The 17366-nt window shown below is 40.6% G+C and overlaps 2 protein-coding genes across 3 annotated transcripts; both read right to left on the bottom strand.

Annotated features, from left to right (window-relative positions):
- Positions 1–529: 529 nt before the first annotated feature.
- sergef (secretion regulating guanine nucleotide exchange factor) lies at positions 530–8871 on the bottom strand. The gene is made up of 11 exons (XM_084554986.1): positions 8812–8871; positions 8403–8541; positions 8000–8152; positions 7161–7255; positions 6939–6999; positions 6741–6854; positions 6590–6652; positions 6043–6201; positions 5807–5973; positions 4417–4453; positions 530–1608 (listed from the first exon to the last, which is right to left on the bottom strand). Exons 1-11 carry the CDS (start codon positions 8851–8853, stop codon positions 1415–1417), a joined length of 1224 nt encoding a protein of 407 aa, XP_084411112.1. The 5' UTR covers positions 8854–8871; the 3' UTR covers positions 530–1414.
- Positions 8872–9658: 787 nt separating this feature from the next.
- tph1a (tryptophan hydroxylase 1 (tryptophan 5-monooxygenase) a) lies at positions 9659–14786 on the bottom strand. 2 transcript variants are annotated; one of them, XM_084554476.1, is made up of 11 exons: positions 14618–14786; positions 12666–12800; positions 12294–12477; positions 12088–12188; positions 11916–11983; positions 11633–11829; positions 11413–11548; positions 11186–11312; positions 10988–11083; positions 10577–10710; positions 9659–10443 (listed from the first exon to the last, which is right to left on the bottom strand). In XM_084554476.1, exons 1-11 carry the CDS (start codon positions 14705–14707, stop codon positions 10269–10271), a joined length of 1443 nt encoding a protein of 480 aa, XP_084410602.1. In that variant the 5' UTR covers positions 14708–14786; the 3' UTR covers positions 9659–10268. The 2 variants fall into 2 exon arrangements, with proteins under 2 accessions (XP_084410602.1, XP_084410601.1); XM_084554475.1 differs by having other exon boundaries at positions 11413–11829.
- Positions 14787–17366: the final 2580 nt, after the last annotated feature.

Consider the following 17366-nt stretch of genomic DNA (forward strand, 5'->3'; position numbering starts at 1 on the left):
GAGCCAGTATGGAGCAGCTTCTAAAGGCAAGAAATTAGCTCATTAAAAACACAAAGTACAGATTCATTGTTTGTGTGTAAAAGTTAGTGAGAAGGGACCAACTTTTTACCAAACAACTGCAGACACACTGCCAACAACTTGCGTGCAGTCAGATATAGCAGATCTGGACCTGCCAACAGAGCTGAGCACAAACGGAGGGCACAGCATGCTGGTTTTTGTCCGACACGGAATTAAAAGAAAAAGGGTCGACAGCAGCAGTTAACGTGAAACGGATTCAACAATGCAACTTAGAGGCAACTAACGTGTGCCGTTTAGTGAGATTTCAGAGTGTGTGTTTTGAACACCGTGCATTTTGTGGTTAGTTATCTCGACAAGGTGATCAGTGATCGTTTTGATTGGTTTGTTGTTTAGGGGATTTATTTTTTTTGTGTATTTTTTTGACCAATACAGTTCAGACTTGTACAATAAATAGTGATAAATAAAAAAAAACACAGAAATGATACATTTTTCAACGAGTGTTGGTTTATTTTATTTTTTTTCCAAACTAATCCATGTAATAGCATTTTTATTTAAATAATATAATAACTTCAGTGAGGCAGATGTTTTCCTAATTTAATTTGCATAAACCACTATTCTAAAATTAAAACTTTTTTTATAAAACTAAAACTTTTAAATAAAAGCAGCAGATATAATGCAGATATGAGCCTATCTGGGTCTTACTATTGACTCTGACCAAGGCACTGCAGTTTGTACCCAGGTGCTGCACTGCAGATGTCCCCTCCTTTTAAATATGTAGGTTGGGTCAAAGGCAGGAGTTGAGTTTCCTCTAAAATGGATTAATAAAGCATTACAGTGGTGCACATAAGAACATGTATGACACAAGACTTACAACAATATGAATAAGAGGTGGATAGTTGGGAAAAAAAAATTACTGTCCAGTATGTGTAAGTGGTAAATCATAATATGACAGTATGAGGTGCATAGATTGACTGCCCCCTGACACTCAAGATCACAGCTGTAAAACCAATGACATGGGAAGATGGAGCTATAGCAACAGTGTAGACCATCCTTCACATGCTGTATAACGGCTTCATTCAGGAGACAAACGTGGCAGGTGGACCAGCAGCCATAGGCACTGTCGTGTCCTGCTAAGCTATTGCCCCCATCATGTCCATAAAAGTGATGGGCTGGCCTCTGCCACATGAAACATAACTCAGCCTGCGTCCAACCACACAGGACTTCAAGTGTGATCTGTTCAAGTAGGTAGCCTTTTAAAAAGTGAAAGTTACTGTATAGTGAAGGGCACTTAATATGATGTGGGCTCCACAGAGCACCAACTAAAAACAGAAATTCCTCAAATCACTCTTTTTATAGTCTCTGATTGTCATGCTGGGTAAATGTTCCAGCTCCAGTGTCACTCAAATGGAGTCGACGCAGAGTTCTGTCTCGAGCTTGTCGTCGCAGCGCACACTGCCATGGAGTGTCCGGCTCCGCAGCCAATTAGAAGAGGTCTTAGACCAGCAATGAGCTGTGGATGAGAGACGTCAGCCTGTGAACCGTCTCCACACATTCCATGTTCATTCCAGCCCCATGAGAGCAGACGCCCCCCTGAAAAAATAGAAGGGACGTGGGTCAGTGAAAGTGACTGTAGAGAGACACGGCTGTAGCACTGTGTTTGCAAAAAAGAAATTGTAAAAATTAGCAAATTGGGAAGAAAAAATAGCAAAACCAATTTATTTATTTTATTTTTATTTTTTTAAAAAGGGAGGTATGCGATCAGCTTCTCTGTTCCCAACGCTGACACCAGTAACACAGCCTCCCTTGCTCTTCACAGCTGGTGAGCTTGCTGGTGGGTGTGGTCAGGTCTGCATCACCGAGGAGACACGTGCCATGGCAACACAGTTACCTAATAGGCTCCATTGCCATGGCAACAGAAGCGAGCTTGCTTTCTCAAGGGTAGCACATCTTCAAGCTTTCCCCATCCTTGTTGTGTGCCTTTCATGCCATCTTTTCATTCACTCCATCAGGGGGGGTTTCTTTGTCTTTCTGGGTTCTCAGCTCGTCTCTGAAAATCCGCAGCATTGGAGATTTGGATTCGCCAACAGACACATATGCTTTCGCCAGTTAACAGACCAAGATCTCACGCCAGCAGCTTATGTCAATGTGACATTCTGCCAGATACTCTGTTGCATTACAAACGCTCACGTAGGCTCGTCTTTAAGATACTGCATGTGTTTATAGCTGGACTTAATTTCTTATCCTCTTTGTTTGAGAGTGTTCAGTAAGCACACGTTATTAGTGAACTTAATCTGTTTGGGCATTTTGTCCACTGGGGAAAAAAAAAAAAAAAAAGCTTTATTTTGGTGCTGTGGTTAATTCATGGACACACTGACTGGAGTACAGCACATCAGTGTTTCCATGGCAACAAAGTGCCTGTAAAATATTCAGCACAACAAAAGGAAAAAAAAAAGAAAAGAAGAAACTCAAACCACAAGTCATTTCCTTGTAAACAACCCCTGTCATTTGTTTTAATATTTGACAGTTTAAAGTTTCGCACCTAATACACAGCCCCACTGTGACGGTATCTTCAGTATCTGTTTCCTTTTATAGCGCACCTTGCATCATTCTACAGGTACGAGTTAAGACGGGATCTAATCTAATGTGCTTCTTGACGTTGTTCACATAAACAAAACTCTTTCCTCAGATTGGATGAGCTGTGCCCCTTTGACCTATCTCCCACCTTCGACCACCGGTGATGAGTTTCATATACGAGGGGCACTTCCCCAAGTGAAAATGGGCAAGAAATGAGCAGGCAACAGATATCATAAGCAGCATGCAATGCTCTCCGTTCCTTTCGGCCTGACCTACTTCAGCACCAGAAATAGCAGCACTCAGGTCTCTGCTTCCAATCCTGTTTTGCTATTTCACTGCTCCTGCCACCACGCTTGAGACAGGAAGAGGAAAAGAGGGGAGCATGGCACAGGAGCGAGGTGGTGGAGGTTCACACGAGAACTTTTCCAAGTCAGTGCTTTGAGTTAGTGTGATGGACAGTCATTATAATTTCCGAACTGTGACGACAAATCCATTATGATTATCAAGACAACTGGTTAGAACATTAAAAGCGGATGTCATGGATACAATGTTTCTCTCTAATGGAGTCCTGCGCCTGTATTTCAGAGTCAGTCTGCTGTATTTATAGTCATGCTGATGTGAAAAACTGGGTCAGTGTTGAAAATTTTATGTGGAGCATTTTACTTCCAAAATTTTTTATGTTGCTAGTCGGTGACTACGGAAAAGGAGGAGACCGTTTGGAAGCCTGGAAAGAATGAAAGCTCATTTAATCTCTTTGTAATTCTGAGGAGGACACTCATATATGCCTGTCTTTGTTTAGTAATCTTTCAGACATGTTTGTGGCTGCAGTGTCTATATTCAGTTCTTATGTGGATAAAGTGAGAGTGCTCTCCAAACATCTGACTGAAAAAATATGCTTGTAAATGTGTGTGGTTAATTCAGCTCTTTTACAGGCCTGTTCGGGTAATTGCTTCCATCAGTGATACCCATCTATCCATGCTGTAATTACATCCGGATGCAAAAGCCACAGAGCAACGACCTGACCTCAGAAATTCTCTACAGCATTACCTGGATTAATTACACCGATGTTTAAATGTAATGTATTAGACCAGAGGTCTTCAACAGGGGGTCCGCGACCCCTAGGGGGTCCGCGGAGGTACTGCAGGGGGGTCGCGAAAATGTTTTGATTGATTAGACATTTTTTTATATTCACCTCCACAATTTTTTTTAAACACACATGAAGTTCTTTTTAAATGTTATACAGCTTGGGGATTATGGGGAAAAGAATCAAGGCTCTAACTATTATATAACATATATTTATGGGCGATTTCCTGATAGTAGTGATCATAAACGGCAACAGAGTCAACCATCTTGATGTAAATAAACGATCTATGCTGCTGTGCCATACTATAGGACCGGTTTAATATAAAACACAATTTTATACAATATATATATATAAGTAGGGGGTCCCCGCTCCATCTCTCCATCAGATTGGGGGTCCTTGGCCTGGAAAACGTTGAAGACCCCTGTATTAGACAGTTCCCTTACCAATTCTTTTGTACAGAAAGCACGATTTGAAATAGTTTAGCCTCACCTACTACGTGTATTCCCTTTTCCTTCATGCACTCAGAGTCAGAGTTATGTCAGGCCAGAAAGGACGTCTCTTGTTTCAGCCACTGGCACTTACAGAAATCAATTCAAATCACTCAAGTCCAGACTTTTGGCCTAATTTCTCATAACACTCCTGATGTGTCTAAATAGTGCAGTTGAGTATTATGTGTATTAGGCAACAAAAAGAAAAGCCATCTGTTCAGAAAGCCAAGAGAGAAAAGAGAATACACTCACCCACAATGGCAAGGTTATGTTCAGATCCACAAGTTATCTGTAGAAATAAATATTTTAAAACTGTTTGAAATACATGCTGAAGGCAAACAGACAATTTTAAGACCTTAATATTCAAGATCAATTTTGCCACTTTGTAACAAAGCTTCTTCTAAAAATCCAAATAAAATTATATATATATATCTCAAGCTCATGTCATCTACTTTTTTTTTTTTTTTTGAGCTGTAAACATGCTAATATTATTATTTCATCTTTACATACATTAAAAACTCGACTCCACAATTCAAAGCGGTCTAGTGTAGCAGAGGAGCCAAGCCATTCATAAAAGTTAAAACCTACTGCTGGACTTGATGGAGAAGTTAATGCATCCATTTCAGAAAGGCTGTGCAGCTTTGCTGACCAAAGCCTTTTACAGTGTAATGGCATTCCTTTCTTCTTCATAACTGTGACGGGACTTGAATGAGACAGCGAAATACTAATGAAACGGTGGATATGAGATAAAGCTCGCTAGAACTCTCTTTACCTGCTAAAGACATGCACTCCATCTTTACCAATATCCTTTGAAAAGCTTTATAAGGCAGTGTTTTAGATAAAATGAAAAGCTGTGACAAGCCATGATAAGAAACAGAAACACTGATACCTGAACCACTGACGGGTTGTTATTTGTTTCTCTTCAATGTTCACATGCCTCATAAAAATGTGACAATTTACTGAATGTTTTTCATCTGTGTATTGAGTCTGTATAGTGTACAGGACTAACACAGCTGGGTGGGCTGAGAGATTCATAGTCCACCTCAGATAATCCATCTTGCTTAGCGCTTTACACACAAGATTACCACGCTCTGACATATGCCAGTGCTGTTGCTATGATTTGTGTGCATTGGAAGAGTGATCGAGCACTTGCCCTCGCCCGTCCCTGACATCCACGTTATTGGCAACAATTTCCCACTATACGAGTTGCCGTTTACACCACGGGTTAACTGCTGCATTCGCGTGACACTCACACATAATACCTCTTAAAAGAGAGGAGACCTCTGCCTACACTAAATGTAAGTGGTTCTCTGCCAGCTGGCCAATAATGGCACTGAGCATACTGAGCAGGATGGATATAGTGATGTAAATCATTAACAACCTACTCTTGAGGGGCACCCGGTTTCACCTCATACTAAACAAGCAAGGGTTTTTTTTGGGTTTTTTTTTCTATCCGTGGCTGTCTGCTGCCTCCTGCTGGATTGCCACAGAAATGTTTCTACTTAACACTGACATCCACAATAATAAAAACAGAGTGTATAATCAATAAAAAACAGCACTAAATCTAAGAAACACTTTTTACTGACCTTAACATGACTTAGGCTAATCCATTTGTGAAGTGTCAAACGTTGAGATGTCTTACCTGTGTTGCCCCATGGAGGACTTTAACCTCGGCAGGAAGGCAAACCTCCCGGCAGCCACCTTCTGTTACAGGGCCAGCTGCCTGCTGCTCTTGGTCCTGACTGCTTGATGCTTGTCGGCCCAGCTGCCCATAATCTCCTCTGCCCCATGTGAACACTCTGCCACTCTCTGAAATAGATAATACCCTTGTTTAGATAAAGCGCCTATTGTGTTGAGCATTAAAGGCATAATGTGTACCTGTTTGAGCAACAGTGTGTGTCCATCCGCTCCACACGTTTGTAGCTTTCTCTCCATCCAATAGAGATCGCCTCAGTAGAGTGGGAGAAGACAGGAAGGGCTCAGTGCTGGTCAGCTGGCCATGCTTATTGCTTCCCCACAGAAACAAATCACCGACTCCTGCACACACGACAGGAACGACATTATTCTTCATCCAGTAGAGGCAGTAGCGAAAAGGCAGAACGGTAATTGAGAGGCACTGGTCAACTAATTACAGGACTTAGAGGATGCCAGACTTGATGCATGAACCTGAAGTGCATGACAACTCAGTGGTACAGCCTGCATGCGTAAATGCTCCCTGTGGAACAGCAGCTCAAAATGCATTTACATACAGTAGCTGCTTTTAGAAACCTATTATTGCCTCTTTTGAGCTCGTTTCCAGACCTTACCACATGCAATCCAGTTTTTTTTATATGCTTTTAAGGAATCAACAACAACTTTTTTTTTTTTTGCAAGCAAGGAACATCCAGTCTATTTTCAGTAGTGGATAGTTTGGAAAGACGTGTACCTGTAAGACACACACAATGTACTGAGCCTGCTGCTACCAGGCGTGATTTCATCTGATCCAGACCTGCAACATGGACACAAATTTGTCACATCTATAAATCAACAGTGGCATTATAAATAACCTAAACTGCTTTGTTTTCAGTTTACCTTACCTGGTACCAGAGAGGGCACCTTAGAGCGGAGGTGAGATGGGACAGGGCATGGACTGAGTGCTCTCTTAGCATGGCTGAAAAGACCGGTTCCCCACTGATATACACAACCTGAGTCTGAGAGACAAGCATAAAATTAGGATTTATGGCTTCACTGCAAAATTAAAAATATACTGAGCAGACTTTATGCTGCTAATTTACCAGTCACAGCAAGTGAGTGTCTAAGTCCGGCTGCTACACTCACTACTGGCTCCTTCAGACTCTGAAAACAAAAAGCACAATGGCATCTGTTTCATCACAACTGATCAAACCGACTGGAATGCAAATGTTAATAATTAGTTATATAATTAGTTAATAAACATGAAAAACAGGTCAAGACTAGCACTTTACCGAAGCTAAACCACAATCGCATTATGTGCTCACCACAATAAGCAGCGGATTTGCAGAGTGTGTGACTGCTGGTCCGACACCCAGTTGTCCAAATGCATTGGAGCCACATGCCAGCAGTTGAGCACAATCTGCCAGTGTGACATAAAAACAAATTAAATACATCTGTAAACAAAACGCACTGAAATATTCAGTTATTGGATTGAAAGTATGGTTAAATTAATCGACTTCAAATCAAGCGAATTAAGCGAATTGCATAGGCTGCACATCTGAGCCAGAGTTAATTTGTTTGTGTATTATTTCTACTTTAGACTGCAGAATGTCACAGATCTCGGAAGCGTTCTATATCTTTAAGTACACATCCTGTAATGCTCCATCACATGTTTTTAATCTATGACACAAAGACCGTCGAATTAAAGTTTAACTGTAAAAATTAGACTGCAAACCAAATCCCAATGCCTGTCAGAAAAACTTCAGACAACACAATGCAGCTGTATGCTTTCAGAGTTGGTTGTGTTACAAAAAACACAATACAGCTTAATGTATTCATGAAATGTGTGAGGTCATATTTTCTTGCTTTTTCAGGAACATCTCTATATCATAAATCTCTGATATCTCTCAGCTGAAATTAAAAATATGATATTTACAAGAATGGTTTAAAAGTGGTACTTATAGTTATAGTCATGCTGGGCATAAATGAGTGTGTGTCTGTAAGAACGCCTCTTGTTGACCACATAACTGCCATTTGCAGTAATTTACATGCATGTGGTCAAGAAAACACTTGAAGGAAATGCTTCAACCGTCACGTCATAATGAAACTAGTATACAAATAAAAAAAAAAAACACAGTGACATTTTACTGGTGTCAGTGCTCACCAGTGAGAAGAAGAGTGAAATCCCAACCACAGGCTACATTTGTGACTCTCTGATTCAAGATGGGGCACAGCTGAAGAGTAGAGATATCTGCATTGTGGCCGAGTCCCAGCTGTCCTTTGTGATTCTGTCCACAAACAAACACCTCTCCGCTCTCTGTCCGACACAAAATACACCAGAAACATAGGGAAAACACTAATCATTTATTTTCTTTAATATAGTAACACAGTGTCTCCAAACAAACAAGTCTTAATAAATAATAATAATAAAAAAAACTATTGGCCAGGAGGGGGCGCAACCTGACCACTGAAAGCTTAGCTCACATTTCATGACACATGTTGACAACTTGGTGGACTGAGGCTTGTGTCTAAAAGCATTTTTGTTTTTGGAGGAAACGGTAATCTACCGGTGACAATCACGGTGTGGCCGCCACCGCCGCTGATGGTCCGGACCTCCCGGTTTTGTAGGGCAGCGCTGTCAGAGAGCCGGGGAACAGACTGGTCCTCCACATGTCCCTGTCCCAGCTGCCCGTAGCTGTTAGCTCCCTGACAGAAACAACACCAAACATTAACTTGACCAGCAGCTCATCAGTGCTCATGTAGCCGCTGAACGGATAAGGACGGCCGTTTGTTTAAATACGAGGAGCGTCTTACTTTGGACGCTAGTTAAGCTAACGTTAGCAAAAGTGCTACGTTAACGGTTGACGGCTGAAGCGGTACTTTGTTGTTTGTGAATATTTGTTTATATTATATTTAAACTACCCGGACCACATATGCACTATGTGGACGATTTAACGGTGAAGATAACAAACTTACCCATGAGTGTAAACAAAACTCCAGCCGTGAGCGCGTTTCCATGGAGCACCGAGCTAAAGAGTCCTGTGCGCTTTGCGACACTGTCGTAAAGCACACCATCACTGGATATGTGAGTTTTCAGTTCAGTAAATCAGTTTAGATAGTTGAAACTTTTTGTTACATGTTGTATATTTTTTTACATGTTATATGTTGAAACATATTACAGCTCATATTGTCGAATCAATTCCTCGTCAAGTATTTTAATCTGAACATTGTAAACATAATTGCATGATTTCTCTGCCATGTGTTTAAATAAAAGTCTCAGGGATGGCATATATGCAAACATTTAATTGTATGAGCCCACAGAGTCACACCCTTATTCAGAGTCATCAATATTCAGTCATCAGTCTTGGTTTTCTGGTTTCCATCTTGGGGATGGTATTTTTTTCTTTTTTTGATTACACATAAAGATGCGACAGGTCAAAGCGATAGTTATTCCTATAACATTTAACTGAAATTGCACAAATACTAACTTTATCATAACTGGTATCACTTTCTTTCACCAGTGGTTGTGGTTATCATTCTGCGTCTCTGTGATCTTCAACTGCATCATCTTCACGAGTCGGTATCATCCACAACCAAATCACTGATGCCAGGACAACACAGAGCGGTAAGTCAACAAGTAACAAACAATGTGACAGGTTGTGAAGACACAATGGATGTTTTTATTTTAATTAGTTTTAGTTTGATACATATTCTACTCCTAACGTCTATATTTCTTTACAGTAGAAAAATAATATTTTGATTTCAGGAGTACTACATTTATATATGTATATAAATATAGAGGTATTCAGAATCATCACTGTAAAATAAATTGCGTACATGGGCCGAATCGGTAGGAATCAATCATGAAAGCATTCTTATAACACTAGTTAGTTAAAGTTTTCACTTTCACAAAGTCCCTCAAACAGCACACAAGAACAGGAACATGATACATACACCAAAAAGAATACAAACAAGGTACGTTTTTATACATATCACTGAAGTGAGGAAGATTAAATGTGAAGGAGAAGAATGAAATGCATTGCAAAAAAATTCACATGATCATATACAACAGCAGAATTAACAATAGGCGGACGAGAACCACATACATGTTTGTAACAGCTGGGAGCACATTAGTTTTTTTGCAATACACAAATCTGTTGAGAAGTACAGCGGAAGCAAAATCTTGCCTTAGATTAAGCAGCTCTTTGGGTTTTGAAGTTTACTGATTTTAGCGGCTAAACATACCTAAAGCACCTGTAAATATAGTTTAAGCCATATACCTTGCAATGGAGACAACTGAGCATTATGCCAAAAAGTGTCGTGCATTGATTTTAATGACAAAGGGTCGACACACAAGCGATATCTTTACAGCAGTGCTGGGGATGACACAGTGAGCAATGATGGACCGTAGGTGGATAACTTCAACTGAAATGTCAGACTCCCAGGTGTTTGTTGAGCCGGCTCAGAGCGTCACCGACAATATCGAGCTCGTGCCGGAGCTCCTCCACCACGCTGTTGATGCTGGGAGTGTCTTTTAGCACATCCACGCTCTGGGTGTAGGGGTTGTATCGCACTGTGAAGGGACGCTTGATGGTCTTGGCAAACTCCCTGAAATAAAACACAATGTCATGACTAAACCATCTGAAGCAAATATTTAATTAAATGTCAAACTGCAGTGTATTTAATAGATACTTTTCATTTCATATCATTATGTCATATCTTAAAGTTAAATGAAAATCACCTCATCTTGACTTTGGCTTCCTCAAAACTGTCCGACACAAAGTAGACATCCTGAAATGTTGTGATGATGCATTCTTGTTTGGATGTAACTTTTGGGTCAAAAGGCATTATCCTTGCATTTCCAGAGAGCGCATGCTTTAAGAGAGAATCACAGAACAGATGTCACAAACATTGTAGCCACACACATTTGAATTGTTTTATTGAAAAATCATCTGTATTTCCAGTGAATTAATCTATAAAAGAAATCACGTTTTCCTTTTTGTTATCAGGATTTAAGATTTTATCAAGATTATAAACAACAAAAACCAGAAACACAATTCTGTCTGCTTAATTAATATTTTTACATTTTTACATGGACAATATATTTCTTGAACCTTGAATGGTAAGATGTCAGAAATGTCTAAACGTTTACCTTAAGCTCACTGATAGATGACAGCAGTCCGGCTCCATATGCTCGCAGCTGCCCTTCTTGTTTGCATAGGCCAAACTCCACCGTGAAGAAATAGCACTGTAGATAAATGACAAAGTCAAACAATCATGAGGAGTTTGGGGAATTTAAAATGTGAAATATCTCAATTTCTTTTAGTTTTCTTTAAACCGTGACACTCACTGTGGCCAGTTTCTGAACTGAGTCATCTGAAGCCCCGAGTGAAGCGAGACCGATCTCCTGAGAGAACTGGGCGAAGCTGGGCTCTGCTAGCAGTGGGACGTGACCCAGCAGCTCATGGCATGTGTCCCTGGATAATGAAAGATATTATTAAGACCACTAGCCTATTATTAACATAAACAACACGTATTCTTGATATATTCTTGATATCAGACTTGGATATTACTCACGGCTCTGGGGTGTATAAGGGGTCGGAGCTGTGTCGCACATACTGGGTGCAGTGGAAAACACGGAAGGCCAAACCAGCAAGGAAGTCACGTGGGGACAAGTAACCCGCCACAGGCCGGATGGTGAAGCCAGTACGTTCTGAAAAGATGTTTGAAACATGTGTAAATACAAAGTATTTGAGACAAAAGAAGGAAGTTTTATTCAGGAAATTAAAAGACCAACCTCTGAGGAAGCGTGAGACGTCTTCCAACTGAGGGATGTTGTCCTCCCGACATTCACAGTATTTGGACAGCAGTGGCAGGTTCTTCAAGTATTCCCGGCAGGCATGGGTGGGGTACAACTTGTTGAGCTCCCTGTACACAACCCCCCAAGTCTTCACTTCCTCCTCTGTGAACTCAATACGGGGAATGGGATCCCCACTGGAACAAGGAAGGAAAAAAAAATCTTTAAGGATGAGGTAAAAAGAGATTTTCTGGAAAGGCTATTTAAATATGCAGAAACGTACTGTTTATAGGCCATGGCAAGATCAGCAAAGTACTTTCGCCTTTTCCGGTAGACATTGTCCTTGAAACCCTGATAAGGAGAAACAAGCAAATATGAGCATGATTCATACAAATTATTATTATTTTTTTAATTTATTTATTTATTTTAAGTTGAGCAGTAAGCTTCTACCGTACCGGATGGTCAGCATCCAACTCAGATCCATACATCAGGACACGGTTAGCACACTTGTCCAAGTCTGAAATTTTCTTTGGGAACCAGGGTACGTTATACATATCTGAAAAGAGAAGAAAATGTTATTATTATATTTACAGTTAATCACATTTAAAGTTTTATTTGTTACACACAGTAATCTGGAACTTTTCATATGCTGCTTTCTCACCCTCTTCTTGTAGACAGGAGTTATCTGGAGGCTCCATGTCCACCACGTTCACATGCTTCCGAAGCAGCTGTATGATTTCATTCAGTTGTTCGTGGTTGCTGTCGCAGTCCACAAAAATTTCAAACTCGGAGTTGCGTCTTTTGGATTTTCTGGACTCTATGTGTACTAGGTTGACATGGTTTTCCTGCAGAGAAGCAATAAAAGGTGACTTTTAAGTTATCTGCATTTGCTTTATCATCTTTTTGATAAACGATTAAGTAGAGGACAGATACTGATAGACATTGATATAAAACTGTGTCCTATAATGCACCGTATTCCAAATGAAACCATCAATAGGTTGGAAAATGGACGAGTGGAATTACTTTGCCCTACCTGAAAGAGTTTGAGTGCCTTTACAAGTCCTCCCACTTCATTTTTGAGGGAAAAGATGATTGTTGCTCTCCCTTTCTCTGACGTATTCTTCTTCTCAGTGTTTTCTTCAATTTTTGTGAAAGTTGATTTGTTTATCTGAAAATAATAATAAAAGATATTTAGATTTTGACGCATCTAATGGCACAATATCTTCAATCTGACAGCCAGCGATGGAGAGAACCAACTTTTATCAACAGTTCTATTATTTGGTTTGTTCCTAACTTGAGTCAGGGTCACGTAACACATTTCTCCCGTGACTTGCCTAGTCACTAATGACGCGAACGCACAACTTCCAATCACATAAGAGCATCTACCTACGCAAAAATCCCATGTACATCTTATCTTATGGACGTGCATCACTCGCAAAAAGTAGTAGGAGTCACGGAAAACGATCTTAAGGTGCCAAATATTTCTGTTACCTCATCTGTTGTTTGTTTACATCCATTCACACAAAGTAAGTAACAATACCAATTCAGTGGATATACACACACAAATATAGGACTGAGATTAGTGAGCACAGGAAGCTACCCAACCCTCGTGTCCGTTTCAGCACCTCGGAGAGTGCTCTCACGTTTGCGCACACGCCAGGGGAAAATTAATATAATCCCTGCACCAGATTTTTGAAGCAGGCCTGTAACTTGCCAGCAGAACAGAGCAACTAATCTGTTTATATGACTGCAGAGTTTTCTCGTTCACTCAAGCTGCGCACTGTAGCTCAGACTAAAACTAACCTTTATAAATATAATAATTTCTCCACCGTCTGATGCGTAAAAACGCACTTGGAGGTGGAATAAAAGAGCACGTCTCTTGAGCTCATTTAAATTCAGCCGAAATTCTTCCTACCATTTTTCGCCCATCGAGCACTGTGTAGACCACGCGGCAGACCAGTTTTCGGTGAACCCTTCTCGGTAGTATCCCTGAAAGCATTAGTGCGCGGAGACTGGATCAGGACGCTCCCCGGGGTCAACTCTTTGCGTCTCGGTTTAACGAAGATGAACTTGTCTCTGTCTCAAACAATCGCCTTACAGCAATCTCATTTAGAGAGCAGGAAAGCCTATTATTAGCTCCCTGCATGTTGAAATCTTAACCAGACATTAGGCAGCGCTTAATCGCCGCAGCGCGCAGGGGTGGGTTTAACAGTCCCTCATCAAACCGTTTCGTTTTGATGCCAGCTCCATAAATATAAGAGAGGAAGTTCTCTCTTATTCCATACACGAATTAATAACTCTGAACTTAAAAATGTGGACTTTTTGCATCGTCACTATTGTCTTCTATGTATGATTCCGTTTGTACAATATTATTGTATTGGTAGCTGCATAAATAAAGAATAAAACCTATTAAAAGTAAAAAGTAAAAACGCCAGACACAGTCCAACAGTTTTTTCTTCGACTTCTGGTTTATTTATTTTGTTTCTGTTCCAGGTTCTCTGTAGCATCTGACCTATTTGTGCACATTTCATCAACACTGTGTTATTAACTTAAGGAAACACGCGAGCTTCTTCTCCCGTGTGCTTAGCAGAGAAGTAGTTTACGAAGGAAACCGGTGGAGGCTGAGCGTCAATGAGTCTGTCGCAGAATAAAACTTGGAGATATCCCCCGTCAACCTTCTGAACCCTTTGACGTAAATTACAGTATATCAAAACGGCTTAAATTAATCTGCGCTGACGACAAAGTGAAGGCTTGTTCGTTAAGCTGACCCAGACCGATCAATCCACCACTCTCAAAAAAAAGAAAATCCTCTGAAATATCCCCTAAAACCTGCCTACCCCACTTTTTTTTTAAGGCAAACAGATGTTCTTATTACATGAATACTCTAAAAAAAAAAAAAAGCAGCAACCTTGTGTATTTCAAAGTGATATAAACTGTATTTTCATTTTTTTTCTTTCCTCCAGTCTTTACGCATGAAATTCTTACCTCATTGTTCAGCAGCTTCTCTTCAAAGCCAATGTTCATGGAGTCAAAAGATCGTCCTCTGCGCGGTCCTTCGATTTTATTTGAGTACATGTTAAAGTGCCAGCTCCGTTTGAACCTTTTTTATTTAGTTCTTGCAGGCGGATTATCTAAATAACGTCCTGTTTACGCAAAGTGGGCCGTCTACCCCGAGAAGCGGCGCGCCTTGCTATTTAACCGCGGAGAGAAAGAGGAGGGGGCAATAATCTCACCCCCAGCAGCAAATGGAAAAAGGGCAGCGCCGCCCACGTCATTAGGGAAAAGCGTGTCTTTTCACTTCACCCGAAGGCCTGAAGCAGCTTCAATGAGATCAATCACGAATACACATTTTACTGAGGGAATAAAACGCACGTTTAAACTGCTTTCATTTGATACCCCAGTGTGTAAAATAAAAAAAATAAAAAAAGAGTAGCCACTGTAACAAAAATAAAACTTAAGAAACAGGATTTATTGATGCAAACATTTAACAATGAATAGGCAACTGAGGATGGACAAATGTGCCACCATAATATATTGAACATGTTCCTTTTGAAAGCAGAATTCACTGGCACAAGTTGTTAATTCTTATTGTTTGTTGACACCTCGGAACCAAGACTGGCTAAGAGGATTGAAGTGTAGCCCACCTGCCTTTACTCTCACTCAAACATGCCCCCCTGTCAAAATCCTTTCCTCAGCACATAAGCACCTCTGTGCACATACCAGGCCTAATCTGCATGTTTTCCTTTCTTTAACACCACACGTGTTTTAATAAGACCAGGACAATCAGTGGAAAAGGCTTCAGGGGCACCTCCAACCAGAATCAAGATGAGGGACAACTCAACCTTCGAGACCTCATTACTTTAAACAGATAATGCCTTTGTTCTCTAAGCTTAAGTCACCTTAGAGAGGGGACAGGTGAGATGTCTCTGTCTGCCAGACTGTACTTTTAGCTCCTTGCACCTCTAAGTCAGACATATACACCGATCAGCCACAACATTACAACCACTGACAGGAGAGGTAAATAACATTGACCGTCTTGTGATAATACAGTGTTATGCTGGGAAACTTTTGGACCTGGAATTCGTGTGGATGATACTTAGACATGTACCACCCACCTAGACCAGACCAGGCACCTCCACCCCATAGCAATGACACTCCTTGATGGCAGCAGCCATCCCCAGCAGGATGCAGCCTGACACAGACACACACGCAAAAACGGTTTAGGAACAACTCAAACAACATGAAAAACAGCACAAGGTGTTGACCTGGCCTCCAAATTCACTAGATCCCAAACTGATCAAATATCTGTGGGATGCACTGAAACAAGCCTGATCCACAGAGGCCCCTCCCCTCAACCCATTGGACCCAAAGACCCCCACTAACAACATTCAGTTACCAGACACCACAGGACACCCTGAGAAGACCCATGTCCATTCTCTGACGAGCCACAACTGTTTTGGAGGCACAAGAGAGACCTACACAATATTAGGAATGTTGTTAATGCATAATGTTATGCCTGATCGGTGTACATGTGGCTGATGCACATGTTGTTTGTCTCAGGTGGTCCTGGCCTGTGTCCCTCGTGACATGGGCATATGCTTTACACAACCCAGAAGTGAGCAGTGAAGGGAACTTCCCCTTCTCAGGAACTGAACCCAGATCTGCTGAATGGTGCAGAATGGCAAAGATCAATTTAAAGGAACAATTCACTGATAGTAACAAGGACATCTAGTCTGTTCAGTTGGACAAATCGGAGTTCTGTCTGTTTGTGGACGGAACTCCAATTTCAGATCGGAAAAGCATGAGTGAACATGTTTACCTGACTGTTAGCTTAAACTTCTTATCACCTCCACCTCCTACAGAAGGCAAGCGTCTCCGCTGCACCATGCAAACACAATATGCATTGCCTGGGCAACAAAACACAACAAATGAACAAGTTAATGTTGTGTGCTGAATGTATATTGTAAATGTGTATTACCATATCACATAATAATACTTAAGGGTTAAAACAATTATTTAATTTGTCGACTAAATTGAAGTCATTATTAAATCTAAGCAAGAATGGCGGGTTTTTAAAAGTGTCACAAATAAATTAGTTTGAAGAAGTCACCATTTTGTTTTTGTTTTTTAATCTTTTTTTTCTGAAACATTATGTCGACGAGACAGCTGATATAGATCGTAGAAGCGATCGTAAAACTGAAACTAGAAGAGCAATAAAAATAATTATATATAATTATAAGCAGTTCCACAAATAAAAAAGCATATAAAAATGCATCAAACAATTCAAACAGAAAAAGAGTAAATAACATAACAGGAGCACAATATACCCTTAGAATTACCTCCTAACAGCTCTGTGCTCCTTGTCTCAGCGTCAATTATAGCCTCAACCATTGGTTTTTCTTTTTGACTTTTTGTCTGGACACTATGAAAACAAACAGATCTTCTTTGATTCTAACAACATGTCATAAAACATAAAGTAATTATTCCGTAGAGAAGATCATTAAGAGTAAACTTGGCTGTGTACAATGTAATTTAGACTCCCTGTAATTGACAGGCTGCCCATTCGCACCAGAATACGTCAGCATACATCACAGGAGTTAACCAGGCTGCTGCTGCTGCTGCTGCTGCTGCCTGAAGCAATACAAAGAGCACTGACGAGCTATGTGGCCCTTAATAGACATGTAAACCCTGTGACTAATACATGTTTTTTTTTTCCTACAATAAGAATTGTGGC

Source organism: Chelon labrosus (assembly GCF_963514085.1).
Source record: "Chelon labrosus genome assembly, chromosome: 11".
Lineage (NCBI taxonomy): Eukaryota > Metazoa > Chordata > Actinopteri > Mugiliformes > Mugilidae > Chelon > Chelon labrosus.